Raw genomic sequence first — 23,693 nt, forward strand, 5'->3', positions numbered from 1 at the left:
TAATAGAGCAGTAAGGAGCTTTTAGATGAAATTGGATAATTGTAATACCCAGCCCCGTTTTCAAAGTGAAATTTACAGACATCCGGCTGAGGCGATCTTACCGGCTTCATCCAATCAGAAGCCAAATGCTATAATCTCATGATGTCCCCAAGTAAAACCTGATGCCAGCGGCTGATGTTATTGTTTCTACGACCGGTCCTGCTGTCGGTTATAAGTGATCCCCCTTATGTACGAATGTGTAACTGGAGAAAGCACCTTGAAGAGACATTATAGCCCGATTATGGCTTTTTAATACAATGGAACTTGTAAGTGGCTTCTCTTGCCAAGTAACACAATGGATTTGTCTTGTCTGAAAGGCAGATGTTCTAAAAGCAGGACAAGTATCCTACTCTTGCGATGAATTCACCACTGGGGGCACTATTGCACTATTGTCTTAAAAGGGATGCAATCAGATATTGCAATTGCAATTCTCTTTTATAAAATGGGTCCGATCTCAGTAAATGAAAATTGCATACAATTGCACGATGCTGCTTCCAGTCAGTAATCAAGCAGAGTAAGACTTTCAAGCCAAAACAGATATTCTGTAAACAGGGTCCAAGGACACCGAAAGGTAACTAAAGGTGGCCATACATGGGCCGATAAAAGCTGCCGACAGACCGTGTCGGCAGCTTATTGGCCCGTTTATGGGGCCCCCCGACGGGCTTCACCGATCGAGATCTGGCCGAAAGTCGGCCAGATCTCGATCGGATGGGACCAAAAATCCCGTCGGATCGCAGCCACATTTATTCGTTGATGCGGTCCCGCGATCCTACCGCCCATTGCTATTCATTAGGATCCGATCGTTGGGCCCTAGGGCCCACGATCGGATCAGCCCGATATTGCCCACCTCAAGGTGGGCATATCGGGGAGCGATCCACTCATTTGGCGACATCGCCAAACGAGCAGATCTCTCAGTGTATGGTGTATGGCCACCTTTACACTAACAGGAGATCTGAAAGCTTTCATGGTTATATATTGTATTGTGGAAAATACATTTAAAAAAAAGCAGCACTACTGTGGTGTTATTTGGCCATGATTTCAGCTATCATTATAGCAGATATTATTATTATTAATAAAGGGCTGGTTCACCTTTAAGGCAACTTTTAGTATGTTATAGAATGGCAAATGCTAAGCAACTTTTCAATTGGTTTTAATTTTTTTTATATATAGTTTTATAGTTGTTTGTCTTTTTCTTCTTACTCTTTGCAGCTTTCAAATGGGAGTCGCTGACTCCCTTCTAAAAAGCAAATGCTCTGTAAGGTTACACATGTAGGGGCACATTTACCTAGGGTCGAATATCGAGGGTTAATTAACCCTCGATATTCGACTGCCAAATTAAAATCCTTCGACTTCGAATATCGAAGTCGAAGGATTTAGCGCAATTCGTTCAATCGAACGATCAAAGGAGTAATCGTTCGATCGAACGATTAAATCCTTCGAATCGAACGAACGATTATCCTTCGATCAGAAAAACCTTACAAAGCCTATGGGGACCTTCCCCATAGGCTAACATTGGCCTCGGTAGGTTTTACGTGGCGAACTAGGGGGTCGAAGAAATTTTTAAAGAGACAGTACTTCGATTATTGAATGGTCGAATATTCGAACGATTTTTAGTTCGAATCGTTCGATTCGAAGTCGAAGATCGAAGTAGCCAAAAAAAACATTTGAAAATCGAACTATTTTTCCTCTATTTTCCTCTATTTCTTCACTCGAGCTTGGTGAATGGGCCCCGTATTGTTATTGCTACTTGATATTCCTGCTCCTCTCCTATTCATATGCCAGTCTCTTATTCAAATCAGTGCATGGTTGCTAGGGAAATGTGCACCCTAGTACAGGTATAGGATCTGTTATCAGGAAACCCATTATCCAGAAAGCTCTGAATTACGGAAAGGCCATCTTCCATGGACTCCATTATAATAAATGAATCTATAAATTGATTTCCTTTTTCTCTGTAATAATAAAACAGTAGCTTGTAAACTGTCCAAACTAAGATATTATTAATCCTTATTGGAAGCAAAACCAGCCAATTGGGGTTATTTAATGTTTACATGATTTTCTAGTAGACTTATGGTATGAAGATCCAAATTACGGAAAGATCCGTTATCTGGAAACCCCTAGGTCCCGAGCATTCTGGATAACGAGTCCCATACCTGTAACAGATTGCTAAAAATGCAAATTGAAGAGCTAAATAACTCAAAAACCTTCAATAATAAAAAATGAAAACCAATTGCAAATTGTCTCAGAATATCCCCCTCTACATCATACTAAAAGTTATCTCAAAGTTGAACCACCCCTTTAACATGTATTTATAAAACCCCCAAGGTTCCAAATACTCTGAAAAACACTATGGGGCACATTTATCAAGGGTCGAAATGAATTCGAGGGAATTTTCAAAGTAAAAAAATTCAAAATTCAAAGTAATTTTTTTGGATACTTCGACCATCGAATAGGATACTACGACTTTGAATTTACTTTGACTTCGATTTGAATGAAAAAATTGCTCAAATATTCGACCATTCGATAATCAAAGTACTGTCTCTTTAAAAAAAATTTCGACTTCAATACTTCGCCAAATTAAACCTGTCGAAGTGCTATGTTAGCCTATGGGGACCTTTTACAACCATTTTCTAAGTCTTCACACATTGAAGTAAAATCGTACGCTAAAATTGTTCGAATGATTTTACTTTTATCTTCGATGGCCAAATTCGGTGAAAATTACTTTGAATTCGAATTCGACGTATTTCAATTCGATGGTCGAATTTCGAAGTATTTTTTACTTCAAAATTCGACCCTTGATAAATCTGCCCCTTAGTGTGTTATTTCATATTCCTACCTCCCAGACCTATTTGTAACTCTAAACATCTTCTCCTCTCTTTCCAATTCCACCTTAAGTGTCACTTTTATTAAACAATGCCTCCTCCAGTTATTGATCTGCCCTGTGAGTTAGTCTTGAGCCTGCTTCTCCACTCTCTTTTTATATTGCCTTTTTTGGCTCTCTCCTTCTGTTTCTCTTACCACATTTGTGCTTATGACATATCCAGTATATCTTTTTCACTTGTCCTGAACTTAATCCTGATATTCTGACCAGATCTGTAATTGCATCTCGGACGGCTTCTGGCTATTTTAAACAAAATATGTCTAAAGCAGAATAAAATATTGTTGCTCCCAAATCCATTTTACATTGCAGTGAAGAACACCACAGCAACATATCTCTCAAACACATTATCACACTGAACGTATGCCCAGCTCCTTAGTCCCCATAAATATGTTTCTTCTGAAAACCAGATATTCCTTCCTCTGCCCAACCTTTGGCAACCACTCATTCAGGCCTTCACCCTCTTTAGACTATATTTTTATAGCTTGTTATTGAGTTTAGGGAAAGTGTCTCATCACTTGTGTCTGACCATCTGTCCAAGTATTCCGTGAAAGTGGTTTCAGCTCAATATTTAGAGTGACATCACCAGGAATTCTTAACCTGCGGGCTAGGACCTAGATATGGGTCCCTATGATCCCTCTTGATGACCATAACTGAATCTACACAAAGTTTTAGGTCATCACATTATTTGTCTCCCCTGAGGAAAACCTTTAAAACACGGTAAACCATAGGAACCATTTTTTTACCAATTGTAAGATGCCAGGTTGAGTTTTTGCATCTTCTATTACATTGTAAGCCTCAGTGAACTACATTCTGTTTTCATTATAGCCCCACGCATAATCTTACCTTCTTCAGAAACCTTTTATTCTTCATTGTCACCTTGCTTGATCTCAAATACATACTACATACAATACTGGATTCTCCCCAACTCTGAATCTGTTTTTACCCTACATATCCTTCTCAGCCAGGTCTTCAGGTCAACGCAACACAATCTATTCTCTATACTGTTGACCAGCTGAGTTGTTCAGAAAACATAGTTTTTAGTTGCCTGTGAAATTCCCAGACTCTCCGTCATCCACAATCTCCCAGTCAAACAAGTGCTTGTTTGTTAAAGCTGAAGGATCAGAAGAGAACAGAAGGGCAACCATTTTGGATCACCCTTGACTTCTCCGTTAAACCATGGTCATCAAATATGGGCAGCTTGGGAAATGAATGCTGGTTTGTTCACCATCGATTGGAAGTAGATGCCACTAATGAAGGGTGTTTTGATTCCACACTTCTTCCCGAGAAGACCAAAAGATGCAACCACTTTTGAAATAAAATGTAAAAATCTGATCCATGTCTTCCTAATTACTTAAGAACTATGTGGATTAACTCTCTGGTATAGCCTGAGATATATTGATGTTGGAAATGCCTATTTCTAAAGCTTCAAGGAAGTTTCTGGTGATGTTGGAGTTATTTGTGGTCATAAAGTCTTTATGATATAGTAATGGAAATTTAGAGTTACTTGTAAAATGTGCAAATGCCTCCAAAATTATGCAACCACCCATCAAAAAACGATTGATTTATATGTGTTAGGGAAGTCACTGTTTTCGATTACTAACGAGAAGTGAGAAAAGATGGCTGAAGTTGTATTGGAATAAAACATGATGTTTTATAATGAGAAAAGTTAAAAAACGTAAAAATCTGGAAACTTTGACCAGAGTCAAAGCTTATAAATAGATCTCTATGTATGTTAAACATTAAAATATGCCTTCGAAAAACAGCATTAGTATATCTAAGTGTTTTGCATACTGTTATTCCCACATATTTGATCATTAAGAACTCTCGCATTTATTTTTCATTATCCTCCACCTTCACTGTCCCTGGTGAGCCTTGTTCTTCCCCAACGTTTCTCATCACCATTTTACGAACGTTTTGTTCAAGCAATTTCTGACAAAAAGCTCTGATAACAATAAAAGCTCTAACAGCTATTGATGCAAAATTGAAACAAACGCAATTACCATCCTAAAAATGGACAGCCGGGCAAATATTTTGTAGCAATAAAAGGCTTGTATTATACCATTAAAGACTGAAACTGACTGAGCTCATTCTGTGGCTTCTGGGAAGTTCTTCTTACCTTGGTAAGATGAATACATGGAAAGAACTTTCCTATCTGGTGGGGAGAGAGTCTGTACAATATAGTGCCAGGCATCAACAATGGATTATCTTTATTTTATCCATGTCTGGACTGAGATTGAAAATAGATCCTGGCATTTGAAGTATATAAAGGCCCACACAAGGCCAATATAAAACAGTCTATGGAAGCTTACATCAGCTCCTATGCACTAAAGACCTGCCTCTACACATGTGTTGCATGCATCCCAATTGTCTCCTTGTAGGTGGACTGGTCCAGAATCATGGGGCCCTAAACCAACAGGGCTTACAGTAAGTTGTGTGGGGTTTCCATTATATCAAGGTGGTGTCTAGGCATAAATGGGCATGTTCAAAATTAGTCAGGCTTGGGAAATATAATGGAACATACCTATTACTTAAGGTTGCTTCCACAGTGATGTGGTGGGTTTCAGATAGGACCCCTGTCCACTTTGGTCTCAGTTCCCTGTTTTAGAGCTACCCATTTCCGCCATGACCTTTTGAGAGAAAGGAAGGACCTTTAAGTATTTTCATTTCATATGTAAGTGCAAATGTTTCTACACTTTAAAAACATTGTTAAAGGGATACTGTCATGGGAAAAAATTTTTTTTTCAAAATGAATCAGTTAATAGTGCTGCTCCAGCAGAATTCTGCACTGAAATCCATTTTGCAAAAGAGCAAACAGTTTTTTTTATATTCAGTTTTAAAATCTGACATGGGGCTAGACATATTGTCAATTTCCCAGCTGCCCCAAGTCATGTGACTTGTGCTCTGATAAACTTCAATCACTCTTTACTGCTGTACTGCAAGTTGGACTGATATCACCCCCCTCCCTTTTTCCCCCCAGCAGCCAAACAAAAGAACAATGGGAAGGTAACCAGATAACAGCTCCCTAACACAAGATAACAGCTGCCTGGTAGATCTAAGAACAACACTCAATAGTAAAAACCCATGTCCCACTGAGACACATTCAGTTACATTGAGAAGGAGAAACAGCAGCCTGCCAGAAAGTATTCCTCTCTTAAAGTGCAGGCACAAGTCACATGACCAGGGGCAGCTGGGAAATTGACAAAATGTCTAGCCCCATGTAAGATTTCAAAATTGAATATAAAAAAATCTGTTTGCTCTTTTGAGAAATGGATTTCAGTGCAGCACTATTAACTGATTCATTTTGAAAAATTTTTTTTTTCCCATGACAGTATCCCTTTAACTATTTTTCTATAAAACTAGCTCAATTTACTAAAAATTACAGATGATTTTCTTAGACAAACGGTATTTTAAAAGTTATTTCTTTAGCTGTTCAGTCCCTTTCTCCTACTTCCCATTGTCAATGAAGTTCTGCATAAAACATTGGAGTTTATGAAAACCATAAAAATTATATGTTAGGTGAAACCCGAGATAGCTTGGGATGATCTCCCAGAATTTTGTAGGCTGGTGAACGGAGGCTGACTTCAATGGACATTGTTTTGCTCCTAACTGGAAACTTCATAAATAAGTTAGTAAATTGGCGATGACAGTTGGTCAGAGGTTAGCACATCACCTCAGGAGAATTTCCATAATTCTACAACAAATAAAAAAAAATAAAAAAATACAGCCCTCTGCTGTCACTCGCAATTCTTTCCTATTGTCAGCGACTCACAGTGGCCCAAATAGCAACAAGGAATGTGGTATCAGAATGAGACCATCTTCTAGTAATTAGCTTTTTTAATCTAGTTGTTGGCTCAATGTTTGTAGGCATGCTTGACACCCAGCTAATATTCTACCATCTTTGCTTTTAAATTGATCATTATATCCATTTCAATAAATTGTCTTGTCTTCTTAGCTCTTGGTAATTGGCGTTTTATTGTACAGGGGCTGTGTACCTTGTACAGTAATACAGTCATGTAATAAACCCACTGTGCAGCAGAGTTCTGCTCCTCAGGTTTCTCAGCTTTATCTGCTTTGGTTCATGGCATCACACCCTTATGATTGGCAAGACTTGCCTTCCATTAGTTACACATGAAATATCATAACACCAAGGGCAGTTAAGCAAAAATAATTTTTAAAATAACTTATTTAAAGTTGATATTTGGAACCCTATACCACATCAGCACAGAGATCTTCATATAACAGGTTGTCCTCTACTACGCTGAACCTTCTTCAAAGAATTCAAAAAATTACATGTTCCGGCCTCTCATTTGACATTTGTAGACTTGGGTCCCAGAATCTACACTATGTTGTGCGATTGTAATAACTAAAGTGCTCATTAGCTAGCATTTCAATGAGATAAAAGATCCGTATTAGACTATTATAATATTGACAGACTTGGCACCATTCTACAAACAAAGATTTGTAGGCACATAAATGGACACAACATGGTGCTTGTGGGACCGCTATTGTTTTGTAGCAATTGACTATAGCTGTAGAGCAGAAGTCCTGTGTTCTGTATCCATTTTCTGCTCTGTATCCAAAATATCCTGGAGATCAGAGCTGGTATAGATAGGCACCCCATTTGAGTTCATGAATTTGACAGCCAGCTAAGCAAGTGATAGTGGGTTTCTTAGAGTATGAATTGGTACTGGTTGAGTAGTGCGGTAGATAGAGAAGGTGGGATTTGGAAACTGGTGGTCTTTGGGGTGATAAAGAGAAGGTATGGGCTCAGGCATTGCACTGGGGCTCATGAGAGTCCAAGCATGCCACTGTCAAGCCTTAAGCTAAGAGTCAACCAGTTATGTGGAAAAATGGATAAATATAAGTACACTGGTTGATAGCAATAAAGTATTGCCTCACCACGTGTAGGTGGCCATTAACCCAAAACATGTTCTGATTCAGGTTTTGGTGGGGTCACCAGCAACCAAACTGAAAGAGTCACAATAGCAAGGCAATTGAGCCGTGGGGTTAATCTATATTACAGTTGTGTTCTGGTTTTGGTTCTGTTAGCTTTCACGGCAATGCTCCCGACTAGGTTTATTCTGAGACAATCTCCTCAGGTGTGGACTGCGTGATTCTGTATTTCTGAGCAAGTCCGTACTGTATGAAAAATGGGCTCTGCATAAAAGACAGATGGTGTTTGCTACCTGTAAAGTTTTCAAGCTGCTCCAAGCAGTTCTTTTGTGTATCAGAGAGAATAGAGTTTCACCATACAAAGGGTAAATGAGGGCAGAAATTGTGCTCAACGCTCACCATGATAGGAAAATACAGATGAAGCCACAGTTATTCCCAGAATAAATTTTTTTTTTTTTTTTTTATCTAGCTCATGTTAATAAAAACTAGGAATGACGTTTAGTAAATATATAGATAGATAATTATCTGGTTTAGTTGGGGATATCACTGTATAATATCCACATAGTATAAAACACTGCCTATATCCATACCCTTGCCATCAGTTATCAACTAATGCACAGTGTGTTATCGAAATTCTTTCTACAATAAAGTGTTCTGAATGTCCCCTTCTTCTTGCAGGTCGCAAGTTTCTGATTGCCAATGCCCAAATGGACAATTGTGCCATTATTTACTGCAATGATGGTTTCTGCGACATGTTTGGGTACTCAAGGGTGGAAGTCATGCAGAGACCCTGCACATGTGACTTTTTGACCGGCCCAGAGACAACAAACAACAGCATCACCCAACTTACTGAGGCTCTGCTGGGGTCGGAGGAGCGCAAGCTGGAGATCCTCTACTACAGAAAAGAAGGTAAGAGAACCTTGGCTGCCCCATTTAGGAGCACACAGCTCAATATATCAATGAAAGGCATCAACCTTGAATCACAGATATGTCCTTCTCCTGATGTCTCCATCGAAGTAGGCTTTTGGAAATAGAGAAGGTTTATTTTTAGTGTTATGATTCCAGAGTCTTCATCAGTTCATGGTGATGTTATAATCGGTGATATGACATGTCAGAAGACTCATACAAAATAATGTACCATTTTGTAAATGGTAGTTGTTCCATGACCTGTTAAAAGCACTGGGACCTTGTACCATGGACATCTAATATCCTTATATTTTAAGGGGGATGGGTGCATATTATTCCCTACATACTGTAACATACAGTAATGTTAATAATTCCCCTTTGGGTAGAAGATATAAAGCTGCCAACTTGGGCATTGTGTCGATATTTCACGTAATTTCCTAGGACTTTATCTAGTCACAGTAGATAAAGCTAAACACTTCTAAGCTTCCCATAAAAGGGGCTTATATAGATGATAGCTCTACGGCACATACATTGACTTTCATTGTAATGTATGCCGGTTGGTAGCTTAGGAGATCTGAGCACTATACGCAAACAAGCAATGGCATTTTCACATTTGACACATTTGTCTTTAAAAGCCAGATTGCGGCTTGCGTATGCACACATATGATGTTAAAAGGATAAGAGATTCCATGCCAAGGTCATGCCTGCTTTTAAGTAAACTCTCCTGAGACCGTTTTCCTAGAAAGCAACCCGAACTACAAAAAGTGCAAATGGGAAAAGTGATCTCTTTATTCACATGGCCTTGAGAAGAATTGAGTGCATGCATTTCAGAGCTTGATAAGATGTTAGTGGTGCCCAAGCCTCTGGTGCCCATAAGGCTTAGAAAAAGCCCAACGCCATTGAAGTTTCACTAGCTGAGATATTGTGGTGCAACCCTTCATCTCTAAACCATCCTGGGAGATGTACATCACATGTGGGTGTTCCAGGGTGCTGGGTATTTGTACACTGAGTACCTTGTATTATGCAGCATTGTAATAACCTTATTTTATTCTTTATTTTTAACAACCCCTAAGTTAAAAAGCTGCCCAGAGTATACTGAGCATGTGCAATGTCATTGACACTCAAAAGATGGCCTGAAGATGGCCAACGATGGGGAACTGCCATGGACAACTTTAAAGGCCTAGATCATTACCGGTATAGGGCTGATAAATCTCTTTTGCTGGTACAGTAAGTTCTATCTTCAACATTTCTAGCCATATTATAATTTAGACGTTATTTCTCCTGTAAAACTGAAACTTGTGGTTGGACAGTAACTTCTGGGTGTAGATCAGAGTCATTGTCCTAGAGTTTATGCTGACAATGTCAGGAAGCCATTACATATGGAACGCACTGCTAAATTATTAACAAAGTGCTTGTTTGATGAAAAGGACAGCAAGTAATCCTGAGAGGGACACAATTCAGATCTCCTACCCTAAAACCAGCTCTGGGGCCCAGGAAGAAAAGCGGAGGAATTCCTGATAAAAGTAGGAAAAGGTAGCAGATAATGATGATATATGCAAAGTCATCTTATAGATATAATTAAGCTCTATTGCTTACAGATGCTAATGCGATTACTTATTAGTTATGGACAGAAGCATTCAGTAAATGTAAACCCACATGTACATGGCAGATATTGTACCTATAAATAGTTTAATACACAGTTCAAAGTAGCTGTTAATATTTGTATAGAAGCCAAAATTGCTCTAAAGGGGAACCCGTAAACCAAAGACTTAAATGAAACACTGACCTCTGGTGGACACCTCATCAGGAAACACAGTGGGCTTTGACTTTACCAACCCGTTGAAAGTATTTGGGTAATGTAATCACGGGAGGAAAGTTGACAAATCTCTACAGAATGAAATAAATATGTAACATGTTACACCCACTTGTCTATCCCCTGTCTATAAAGGATAAATAAATGGAATAAATGTGTATTAAAGGGTGCACAGTCTTTAAAAACGAAATGGGTAGGAGTTACAAGCTTCCCGGTGGCTTTACATAAAGAAATGCATAATTCCTTTCCCCGCAGAAAATGGAAACATATCTATATATAGTATGGAGAGACGGAGACATGCTTCTTGATGGATTTCCCAGTTAGGTAAAATTAGCATAAAATAATTGCCTTTAACACAGAGATCTGTGGGTGAAGTTGGTACTCCATCTTTCAGCCTCAATATGTCTTTAGGAAAGGCACAGAGAGCGGCTCCCTTCTTTGTCTGCCTTTGTACAGAGGCTTACGGTGTCACAGAACTATTAAGCAGGTCTGATTCCCCGCACCCCACCTCCTGCCGAAACTTCCCAACTGTGGGTGATAAAGAAGAACCGTCCCTGCTGCTCCCGCTGCTGTCTAGAAATTCAGAGAAACAGCAAAACTGAAATTGTGCTTAGAAATCTGCCCTTTTTAAAAAAGGGACTCATTTATTACCTTCCACAAGGCTGAATATCTAAGCACAGTGAGCAGGCTGATAGATATCACTGTCTTCACCATACAAAGATGTCATTTTTATGGAAACTGCCCTTTTCATTTGGTTCCTCAGAGGGAAAAGGTTGAGAATCCCTGTTTTTTTTAAAGAGGGCAGAACAGTGCAATTAAAAAGAAACTGTGGGAGGAAAAGGAGTCAATAAAATTTACCCTTTCGTCTAAAAACTTTCTCTTTAAGGCAGTGATCCCCAACCAGCGACTTGTGAGCAACATGTTACTCACCAACCCCTAGGCTGTTGCTCCCAGTGGCCTCAAAGCAGGTGTTTTTTTGAATTCCAGGTTTGAAGGCAAGTTTTGGTTGCATAAAAACCAGGTATACTGCCAACATAGTCTCCTGTAGGTTGAAAGTCCACATAGGGGCTACCAAATAGCCAATCGCATCCCTTATTTGGCACTCACTGAACTATTTTCGTGTGTGTTGCTCCCCAAATCTATTTATATTTGAATGTATCTCAACAGTTGGGCACTCCTGCTATAAGGTAATAACCAGGGGATGGGATCATGGTTATTTTTATCCTTAATATACTTGCATATATATGGTACCTTACATAGATTGTTCATCAGGTCTACCCCATGTGAGCTTGCAATCTAATTCCCCTAGAACAGTTCAACAGTAAATGTTGCAATCCCAACTGAGAAAATAATAGCCAATAGTACATAGTAGACGGTAAATCACCAGCTGGGCCAGCACCGGTATTAGAAATATATTGACAATTTAGTTGCAGTTAAAACCCTTTCAGACTTGTCTTCTTACACTAGGGGACACATTTATTTAGCTTGAGTGAAGGATTAGAATGAAAAATACTTCGAATTTTGAAGTATATTTTTGGCTACTTCAACCATCAAATTGGCTACTTCGACCTTCGACTACGAACTAAAAATCGTTTGACTATTCGACCATTTGATAGTCGAAGTACTGTCTCTTTAAAAAAAACTTCGACCACCTACTTTGCACCCTAAAATCTACCGAGCACCAATGTTAGCCTATGGGGACCTTCCCCATGAGCTTTCTCTGCAATTTCTGAAAATCGTTCGATCGATGGATTAAAATCCTTCAAATTGTTAGATTTTTCCTTCGATCGTTCGATCTAAGTAATTGCAGTAAATCCTTCGACTTCGATATTTGAAGTCGAAGGATTTTACTTCGATGGTCGAATATCGAGGGTGAATTAACCCTCGATATTCGACCAATAGTAAATGTGCCCCTAGATCTGCCCTTTCCCCACACAGGCTGCCCATTTCCCCACAAAAAAAGCAAAAGCCAATGGCACTGCACTCTGCAATAAACACTTGGTGTTCCAGCAGACATGTGTGCCATTGGATTTTGCTTTTGTTGGACTTTTACTAGGAGGTGGCCAACCTCTACCTGTGTGCACCAGGCATCTCTGAACCACCTATAGGGCAGGGTGTGCGAGGTCCTATTTCCCCATTTCCCCACCCAAACTGCCCATTTCCGCACCCAGGCTGCCCATTTCCCCACCCAGGCTGCCCATTTCCCCACCCAGACTCCCCATTTCCCCACCCAGATTGCCCATTTCCCCACCCAGACTCCCCATTTCCCCACCCAGACTGTCCATTTCCCCACCCAGGCTGCCCATTTCCCCACCCAGGCTGCCCATTTCCCCAACCAGACTGCCCATTTCCCCACCCAGGCTGCCCATTTCCCCACCCAGACTGCCCATTTCTCCACTCAGGCTGCCCATTTCCCCACCCAGTGGGGGGCCAACAGTGAACATCTCCCTAGGCAAGCCCCCTGGTGCCATCGTCCCCTGACACCTATCACTGGTATATCCCCCTGACCCACTCCTGATCGCTTCCTCTCCCCCTGCTTCACTAGCAACCTGCAGAAGTATTTCCCATTGGCCCCACTATCATCCTCCAGAATTGAAGACAGGCCAGAAAGTGTAGGTAGAAGAGGTGTGTGCCTAATGCCCCTCTACTGGGGCCAGAGTTTCTATTGAAAACAAATCCATCCATCAAAGATAAGCAGTCAGCACTCCCTCATATATTATTTGACACCTTCTATTTTTTGCACAGCTACTTCTGACTCTTCAAACAACGTAGAGCTGGTATCTGATATAGTATCAAAAGTCAGACCCAGCAGTGCAGAAAGGGAGAAACAAAAACTTCTGTTGCAATTACATATAACATATACAGCCACTGAAATTGTTAATAAATATATATTGGGAACTTTCTCAGAATTATGTTCTCTTTCATTTTGCCACTACATGGAAAAGGCCAATGCGTCTCTACACACCCTCAGCCCATAGATAACCGATTTCATAATGTCAGAGGCATTTGTCGGTAAACGAGGGGCACTTGAATAGTCAGAACACAAAATCTGTCCTTCGGTGGAAAGATCACAGAAGGGTATAACCTTTACGTGTGAAATGTCAGCCATGTTCTTCCTTGTGTTAGATATAAAGCGTGAGTAGGGGGCAGATGAATTAGGAAGGAAGATAAAAGGTATCAAGTAGGGGAGAATGAGCCTGAGCAGTTAATGAGTGAATGGGCAGGTTGGCTATATCTGACCTCATTTCAGATTGTGGAGTTGTGGATTCATCCTACAGAAACCATGATTTTTATCCACATTGGGAGTTGTAGTCCAAAGCATCTGGGGACCCAAGGTTAAGCAAACGGCACTAGAGTAAAAACCATGGTCCTGTTGAAGACACAATAAAGCCACATTACAAACAAACATTCATAGGGAAACAGGTCCGGACTGAGAATTAAAATAGGCCCTGGCATTTCAGGTACACAGAGGCCCAATCAGGCCACACAGAGGTCCAAACAGCCCGCTAAATATGGCACCTTATAGCAGCCCCTGTGGCATTTGCCAGAACCCACAGATTGCCAGTCCGGGCCTGTAGGGAAACAGTGGCGGAACTACCGGGGGAGCAGGGGGTGCGAGCGGGCCATAACCGGCACCCCCTCAGGGCCCCCTGGCAGCTCGCGCGCCACTGGAATCTGGGTGGAAAATTGCGCACGGCGGGGGGCCTGGCTGAGCGTGACGCACCAGGACCCACCCCCCTCTAGTTACGTTACTGTAGGGAAAATATTATCTATATCCCTCTAACAGGTCCCACGTTGCTCTCATCCAAGAACATAATTACTTTATATCTCACTCGGTGAGAGGCCTCGGCAAGGGACTCGGCTTTGTTTGAATTTGCATTTATTATCGTGCATTCTGCCATCCCATTTGTAAAGCTCCTGGTAACTTAATAATAAACACAATAATAATCACACAAGTCCGGTCTCTCAGTGATCCAGAGTTGCAAATGGAAGAATCTCGCTTAATAAATGAATACGAAATTGGCTATCACATAACATCCTCCGTCAATACGGGAACCTGTACAGAATGCAGATATCGATCATAAGATAACAGCAATTCAGTATGTAGCGTTTCCAAAAAAAAATTTACTCCCTAAACTATTTGGTTCTTAAAGGGGTGATTATCCTTTAAGTTAACATTTAGTATGGCTAATTTTCAGCAACTTTTCAACTGTATGATTTATAGTTTTTTTTAAATTCTTTGCCTTCTCCAGCTTTCCAATGGGGGTCACTGACCCCATCTAAAAAACAAATGCTCTGTAAGGCTACAAATGTATTGTATTATTGCTACTCTTTATTACACTCTCATCATACTTAAAGATAACATAAATGTGAACAACCACTTTAATGCCAATGTCTTCTCTTAGGGGATTAGGCTCCTCTTTTTCGGGGCGACTAATCTCCCCGAACTTGCCTTCCCGCCGGCTAAAATGTAAATCGCTGGTGGGATGGCACTCGGAGTGTTTCGTTTTCTTCACGAGGCAACTTCGGGTGCCATCCCGCCGGCGATTTACATTCTAGCCGGCGGGAAGGCAGTTCGGGGAGGTTAGTCGCCCCGAAGAAGAGGAGATTTGTCGCCGGGTGACTAATCTCCCTGAATCGCAGCAACTAACATTGAAAATCCACATTGAAATGCTGAGATATCTTATCTGCTGCATCACGGGAAGATGAAGAAATTGCATTTAAATGCACGCCAGTGTATCTACAATCTCACATCTCCTTTAAATCTTGTGCAATCAAGCATTTGCCTTCCCCATTCAGCTCTCTCTTTGTTTCGGGAGGCCTGTAACGTGTGACAGCATCTAAAGGAGTCAATTGATGGAGAACAGTACCTGTCAGCTTCCTATTTATAAAGCTGCTTATCTAATCTCCCTCAATTTACAGAAACAATTGCATTAACACTTCAGCGGCAGCCAGGGCGGCCTTGAGTTTATATAAAAAGGGAGCAGCCATACTACAAAGGCAATATCACATCTAGTGAAAACATCCCCAAGATGACTTCATTACCTTGAATAGAGTGGCAGAATGCTTGCTGGGCTTTACCAATCAATAACATTGGGGTGACCTTGTTTAACTCACTCATAGATTTGCTGCTCTTCCCCATCATCATCATCATCATCATCATGTTACTGATTGTGTACTTTCCCTGCCCTGCTAAAACACCACCCTAATGACTCTTATAAACTATAGGGACAGAAAAATAGTCCTCCCTGTAATGTAAAAACACTACTAAGGCACCTAGGGTTGTCCATTGGCTATTATCTTACCAGGCCAGCTAATTATATTAGTGGGACAGTTGAGAGATATGTTATTGGGCAAGGGCCAGATGAGGCCGAAATCAGCTGATTTCAGCCTCTACCGCGAGCAGTATCCTCCTTCTTCACCCTTGTGTCGGCTCCAGCACAAACACACTTGGGGCAGCTGGGAAATTGACAATATGTCTAGCCCCATGTCAGATTTCAAAATTGAATTTATTTAAATCTGTTTGCTCTTTTGAGAAATGGATTTCAATGCAGAATTCTGCTGGAGCAGCACTATTAACGGATTCATTTCAAAACAAAATGTTTTTCCCATGGCAGTATCCCTTTAACTTAGCACCTGTATACAGGCTTACTCTAGACCAGTGATCCCTAACCAGTAGCTCGTGAGTAACATGTTGCTTTCCAACTCCTTGAATGTTGCTCCCAGTGGTCTCAAAGCAGGAGCTTATTTTTGAATTCCAGGCTTGGAGGCAAGTTTTGGTTTCATAAAAACCAGGTGTACTGCCAAACAGAGCCTCAATGTAGGCTGACAATCCACATAGGGGCTACCAAATGGCCAATCACAGCATTTATTTGGCACCCCAAAAACATTTTTCATACTAGTGTTGCTCCCCAACTCCTTTTACTTCTGAATGTTGCTCATGGGTTCAAAAGGTTGGGGATCCCTGCTCTAGACAGTAGTTACCCAGTTTAGGACCACACAATCCCATCAATATATGCCATTCCCCCAGTTTTTACAACTTAACCCTTCAAGTAAGATGTGCAGTGAGCATTCAGTGATCTGAAAAGGGTCCTCCTAGTTGGCCATGCCATGGGTTTTAGGACCACCTTGCGTTACCCTGATTCCACTAGTCTATGGGATCAGGCTTATGCTTCAGGAGTCGCCTATGACAGTGATTTTTCTTGGTGCCACTAAGCTACTGTTTCTTCTGAATATAAAGTATATTCTTGCGGATAAGCATGGCAGCTCTGCTTTGTGAGAACAGGACCTGACATTTACAGTATGTACTGCTGATTCCTATCAAGGACTTGTCCTCACTAATACGTGATAGTGCAACAAATCCCAGGGAGAGGGGGTGCCACAGCGTGAACGTTTCAATGTTTATAAAGAGCCAATCCTGTGCCACGGTCTCAATATGTGCCTTCAATTCGGGGCAATGATATGGACAACAGATTTGCCTCGTCTGGCCCAGTTGCTGTTTCAAGGGCATCTGTTATGTTATATACACAAGATAATTCCCTCTTACATAATGATTACTATAACATGGTCGCGCAGCAACAGATGGGAATTATAGGCGACCCAGGGAGCAAGCGGCTATCAAGATATTGAATTTGGTTCATGAGTCGTTCCGGCAATGCAGTTATACAGCTGAGAAACATCTCTCCGAAACCTGAAAAATGAGCAGAATATGGAGGAGCAAATTAACGGATGCAAATTAAATGCTGAGCAGCTTGCGCTATGGGAGAAAAATGACTGTGTCCTTGGGTAGATTGCATTATCGTCTCACTCAATTAATCAACAAAAACTGATTTAAAAATAGTATGATTGCCTATTAAATACACAGCTAATCAAGTGTGGGCAGGAAACTTCCAGGTTCCCATTTCCTCCGAAATTACAGGTGGAGCAAACTTTCTCCTGCTGTTGATGGCTCGTCCGTTATGGGTCACCATGTTCCATCATACCATTCCATTTAATTAGAGAATTAGCATGCCCTTGTCCTTTAAAATGAATATTGGCTGCACCGTGTGATGTTTGCTCCATGTACATCTCCAACTGTAATTCAATATCTGTTGGTATTTGAGAAGTGGTGGGTATTGCAGTTCAGCAGAAGCCCTGGTTATGGATCAATGTTCCTAATGGAATAATGGTTTCCTTACATATGGCGAGTATTCTTGTTTTCCTATGTGGTGACTTGAAACAGGGTAAGACTGGACCCGGCAGGACACTGGGAAAAAACCTGGCGGGTCCCGCCTACCCAGACCCCCTCCACTACTGAAGCCTTGCATGGTGCTGCCCACTGGCCTCCCACCTGGGCCTCGATTGCAGCCATGAGAAGATGAAGGTACACGCCAGCGCTATGCAAATTCACAAAAATCAGGGGAAAACGAAAGGTTGCGAAGTTGCACTAGCGTTAATTCGCCAGGCAAAGCGAAGTTACGCTAGCAATGCTTAATTTGCATACGGCGCCAAATTGAATTTACAATGGAAGTATACGTAGCAGCACTACACAAGCCTGGGAAACCATCAAAATATCAAATAAAATGTTTATTTTGCCCTACACATGTGCCCACTGTATAGTTAAGGTGCCATGAGTTAGGAAATGTAGGGGGGAAGGAGGGGAGCCCCAAAAAAAATTTCGATCTTTTTCAGCCTATCACCCATGAAAAAAAATAAAAAACGCCAGCGTCTTTTGGGACTTCAACTGTTTTTGAAGCAATCCCTATCTACTCTATTGCGCTTCGCCTGGTCTGAGGTGGCGAAAGAAGTCTAGCGAAAAAGGTAGCGTTCAGAAAAATGCGCATCAGTGAATTTGCGTAGTTGGGCCCCAAATGTGCCAGTCTGACCCTGGGCGTCATGACTCCTCCTGCTTCATTGTACCTGCCTCTTATGTCATCACTGCTCCACCCCCAATGCTATCAGCCCCACCCCCTTTGATTGGGTTTAGACGCCGGCAAATGCGCAATTGTCCAGACTGGCTTGCCAAATTTTGGGATGTATGGCCAGCTTTAGACGCTACATATTTCAGTGCATATGGGTGCAATCTGCCATGTGTTCTGCACATGCTCGTGTCCTGCCCTGCGCTTTTCTGTCTGTATTCCCTTTCTTTATGGGTAAGGGCACACCTGGAAATAGGGGAGATTTAGTCGCCCGGTGACTAATCGCCTCTTCTTTGGGGCGACTGATCTCCCAGAACTGTTTCCCTGTGTCTTCTGCCGGCTTTAATGAAAAAGAGCCTGCGCCAATGCACTCGCGGCGATTCCATTTCCGAAGTCGCTCGAAGTATACTCGTGAGTAAAATAAACTTTAGATAAAAGATAAACTTTAATTAAAATTTCAAAAACCAACTATTTTTGGTGTAGTTTGAGAGCCAGACAGAATGTTTTGAACAGGACACCCCCTTGAAAAACCAGGGCGTTCAGTTTTAACAGCAGTGACAAAAAGCACCCCATAATATTCAATAAAAAAGGAAACCACCGCCCTAGAACTTACCAAATGTGAATTTTAAGGTGCATTTCCCTTTAAATCAGACTTAGTGATACAAGATGTTCATTGAGATGCACAGCGCTAATTAGGAGGCATGCACATTGTAAATGAGATGCATTTGCTTCTGTTTAGATTTCCCTAAAGTAAACTCCACATGCTATCAAACATATTCTATGTGAGGTCTTGTGGGTAGCAATTAAAGGGCAAGCAAGCCTTACCTATAACTTTCCCATCTCCCATTCATTGTGAGGCTATATTTTTAGTATTGCAGATATTGGATCTGTTATCCGGAAACTCATTATCCAGAAAGCTCTGAATTACGGAGAAGTTATCTCCCATAGACCGTTTTATCCAAATAATCCTTTTTCTTGTTTAATAAAACAATAGCTTGTACTGGAGCCCAACTAAAAGATAATTAATCCTTATTGGAGGCAAAACCAGCCTATTGGCTTTATTTAATGTTTATATGATTTTCTAGTAGACTTAAAGGATTAAGATCCAAATTACGTTAAGATCCGGTATCCGGAAAACCCCAGGTCCCGAGCATTCTGGATCTGTTCATTTCCATTATTTATTATTACTTTAGCATTATTCTACTTGTTATACTGTATGTTCAGCGGCTTGCCAGCGAGAGTGACATTTAAGGGAAGTGTTATACAAAGATTAGGCTAGTTTTAATTAAATTCCTCATCATTATCCAGCCGTCTTGCAGAAAATACTTTAAGAAAAAAAAATCCTTATTTAACATTCTTTGCAGTATCACCCGCTGTGTGTTTTTTTTTATTTTTTAAAAAGACTGATTGTTTCCGCCCGCGCGTGTAATTTGTGAGAGCTGATACTGTCGTTGCCCGTTGCTTTTATTATAATTCCATTTCTGTTCTGACAAAGGCATTAATGGAGCAGGGATGCTTGCTTTTACAGGACAGATCCGGCGTTCATAAAAAGATATACTGTACTTTAAAGTGTTGCGGGTTTGTTTGCTTGATAAAGTTAAAGGAGAGCTAAAGCTAAAAACAATGTCTAGACATAATATACCTTATACCCTGCAGTCCAGAGTCTGCTTCTTCTATAGTTACGCCACTACCTTTGATAATGCATACCTCCCAACATTTTGGAAATAAAAAGTCGGGAAAAAATTTCCGCGGTGACATTTTTGACCATGCCCATTTTTGTGGCCACACACCTAATTACCATGTTCATTTTACAAAATTTGCCAAGTTATGAAAGTTTGAGCATATTTCTGTGGATTTTTTTTGCTAATGAAGGTGAATTGCCCTTTTTAAGCTGTGAGTCTAACTTTTCCCAAGGGACCTGTTATCTTATATTGTTACTTATTTGCTTATCTAGAAATTGTTATTGTAATTCGGCTGAACCCTTCTGCCCATCGGAACTGAATCCTAATTTGCAAATGCAAATTAGGGGCAGGGAGGGAAATCATGTGACTTTTTGTCACAAAACAAGGAAGTAAAATATGGTTCCTCCTTCCCACTCAGATTCGGTTCATATTCGGCCAAATCTTTTGCAAAGTATTCAGTATTCGGCCGAATCCAAAAAAGTGGATTCAGTGCATTAGTATTTCCTTATCTCAAAATTGTTACAAAGTATCATATTTGCACCTGTTAACTGCTCTGGGCTCTCTGCCAAAAGCCAATTAAGTTAGAAACGTTATTCTATTTCTGGCTGTTCAGTGCAGAGAAAGTCAGGCTTTTCAGTAAAAATGCAGGACTGCGGGTTGAGCTGTCCAGAGAGGGACTGTCCCTCTGAAAACGGGACATTTGGGAGGTATGATAATGCTGATTCCCAGCACATGTTCTGGGCTGCTAGCACTTACCTGAGCTTATGAACCTACAAAATAAAAAAAATAAAAGAAAATATATATATATACAGGGTCAAACTGGGCCAGCAGAAAAAAAAGATGGGCTCTGGGCTTCATGGGCCCCGTCGACCCAGATTGGATCCCTGCCTGCCTTCCACCATAGCTCCCTGCTGCTGCCCTCCACTTATTGCATGGAAAGTTAGTATAAAGGTGCGCAGAGGGAAGGGGGGCTGTCAGGGGCCCTAGATTGGGATGTTTGGCCCCTGGGGTAGCAGCCCTGGTGGTCCTTGTGCACCCCATTCTTACCAGGTATATATAAAATATGAAAATCAAAGTTAGATCAGTAATTCATTTTCATATGACTTGGCAAGTGGGCAGTGCCCAACTCATTAAAGAGAGTGCGACCAGACTGAGGAGCAATTAGGGTGCAGGAGAATTTGCAATGCCACTTCCATTTTCCAAGAATTTTAAGAAGGCGCTTGGTAAGGTAAATATGGGTAGCGAGAACCACCAGGGGAATGTGGCTTTGGTTCAGTTAATTTCAAGTGGGTTCTACAATTGTCCCAGCATAATGGATCCTTATTTCATAAATAACTCCTCAGCATATCCTGGCCTTTGCCTTTGCTCCTATGTCCAAGCCCACCACCCCAACCACAACCCCCCCGGCCACCTGCAACTAGCCTTGGTCACAACCCCTCCTCCCAGGTCCCCAAACCTAGCCACAACCTCGCTCCTGGCCCCATGCTCCACCCGAAACTACTCCTGGACCCCTCCCCACCTCAGTCACAACCCTCCAGGCCCCTCCCCAGCCACAACTCTCCCTATCCCCCTGCTCCACCAGCAAATACTCCCCACCTCCCCCTGGCTACTCCCACCCCGCTCATGTTTTGAGCAGGGGAAGAAGATGGCTGGAATTGCTAAATGTGGGTGCCATAGCCTATCAATTGATAATATCTGCCCTGGTTTCTGAAGCAGGCAAAATAGATTGTAAACTCCACTAGGGCAGAAACAGACATGAATAATTAAAAGCTCTCAGTAAAGTTCCACAATAAGTTAATTTTATTTTTTTTTAAAGGATTATAATAACCCTTAGTTACTGGGCACCAAAATATTGCACTTTAAGATCTAATGCAGGTAGATTATATAACGTAGTGGGGCTGATTTACCAACATAGATGCAAAACTGGACAATGTAATTACACGTAAGTATCAATACTCAAAATCTATATTACGAGTATCTGTCTTGTAAGTTGTAGTAGTCTGATCCAAACCAGTGCAATTTATCATCTGTATAGTAAATAGGACCCAGTGTATCTGTTCTTTAAAGACAGGCGCACTGGGCCTGTCTCCTCTTAGAAGTCCCAACAGGCCCAATTAGTGGCCATTCTGACATTTTAGCACATTTCTTTCACCCCCCCCCACCTACTCTACTTTACTATAGTCTTTGTGAGAGTTTGTAAATAATGGCCTCTGGCTACTAAATAGTTAAAAATATTCACACTGTCATCCATCTTTTCCTCCCTTCTTCTTCTTCATCTTTTTTTAAACCATTAAAGCGTTTTTTGCCCCTGGGAAACTAACCAGCTCCTGATTTAGACTGAGGAATGGCAGTTGACAAATTGGAATATGAAAAATGCATGGAGACTTGTAGGCTTGTCCCAAATCCAGCGGACTGAGCCCAGCAAGCTAAATGTACAATTCAGTCCTATTTGCCTGTGGTGTAGAAATGTACTGTATAGGGATTTAGGAACAGGCAATTTTACTGGAAAGCAAAAATACTCTTTAATGAAAATTAAACCCCAATAGGTAATTTTATTTAAAGGTACACTATAATATGAGTCAGTCTTTGTTCCTTGTATCCCTTTTTTCTCTTCTTACCTCCTGCCGCCCTACCAATATCTGTCCAGGGATCAATTTTCTGTCATAGTTTTCTCCATGTCTTCTACATACATTTCTTTACAGCTTTAATCAGTTTACATGGGGGACTAATGAACTCATATCTTATAGGGGCCCATGATTGGTACTGTACGACCCTAGATGCATTTCTGAAAGTAACCATGCTCAAGAGTAGGGTTCGGCTGAGGCGGTCCAGACCCGATCCCCATGGTCGCATTAGATTGTGTGCTCCCTGACACTCCCACCCAGGCCTGGACTGGCAATCTGTGGGTTCTGGCAAATGCCATAAGATGCCATAGAATGTCACTATTTAGTGGGCTGGTGGGGAGCTGATTGGGCCTCTCTCTACTTGCAATGACAGGGCCTATTTTGACTCCTAGTCCAGACCCGCTCCCACCCACCCCAATCAAGAACAGCAGAGAAAAGAAGGTATATGCTGGTTGGGGAGGGGATGAAGAGGTGGTGCGGCTGGGATGGGGGGTGCTGGAAGAGGGGTGCACCCCGCGTCCAATGATGCTCAAGTGCACTGCAAACCACACAATGCAGTGCAGTATTTTTGAGTGTCCTTCATTTGGCTTAAGGTATTAGTGCAAAGCCTATGGGCAGGATATTGCAGACGCGTGGTTTGGTAGACTAGCGGGGCCACTGAAGCCTGGTTCCACTGTGAGATCTTGTAGCACCCTGGCAAGCCACTCCTTCCAAGAACATGAGTTAAACAGCTGAACAAGAGGACCGGTTTTGAGTGTCTTCCATTGGTTTATGGTAAGGGTGGAAAGCCATGAAGCAGGAGACTGAAGACAAGTAGTTTGGTAGACTATAGGGGGCAATAAAGCCTGGTTCCATGGAGAGATTTTGTGGCACTCTGGTGAACCAGTCCTACCCAGAAAATGAGTTAAATAGACTGAAAGAGAGGTTCGGTTTTGAGTGTGCACTGAAGCCTGGTTCGAC

The 23,693-nt window shown here is 41.5% G+C and overlaps 1 protein-coding gene across 6 annotated transcripts in view; it reads left to right on the forward strand.

Moving 5' to 3' along the window:
- The window catches only part of LOC108700861 (potassium voltage-gated channel subfamily H member 6), a 98,139-nt gene that overhangs the window by 34,422 nt on the left and 40,024 nt on the right, over positions 1-23,693 (forward strand). For all 6 annotated transcript variants that reach the window (XM_018234878.2, XM_041576482.1, XM_041576483.1 and 3 more), the window contains one exon: positions 8,489-8,719. In XM_018234878.2, the coding sequence (XP_018090367.2) occupies positions 8,489-8,719 (231 nt within the window). The remainder of the gene's footprint in view (positions 1-8,488; positions 8,720-23,693) is intronic.

Source organism: Xenopus laevis, chromosome 9_10L (assembly GCF_017654675.1).
Source record: "Xenopus laevis strain J_2021 chromosome 9_10L, Xenopus_laevis_v10.1, whole genome shotgun sequence".
Lineage (NCBI taxonomy): Eukaryota > Metazoa > Chordata > Amphibia > Anura > Pipidae > Xenopus > Xenopus laevis.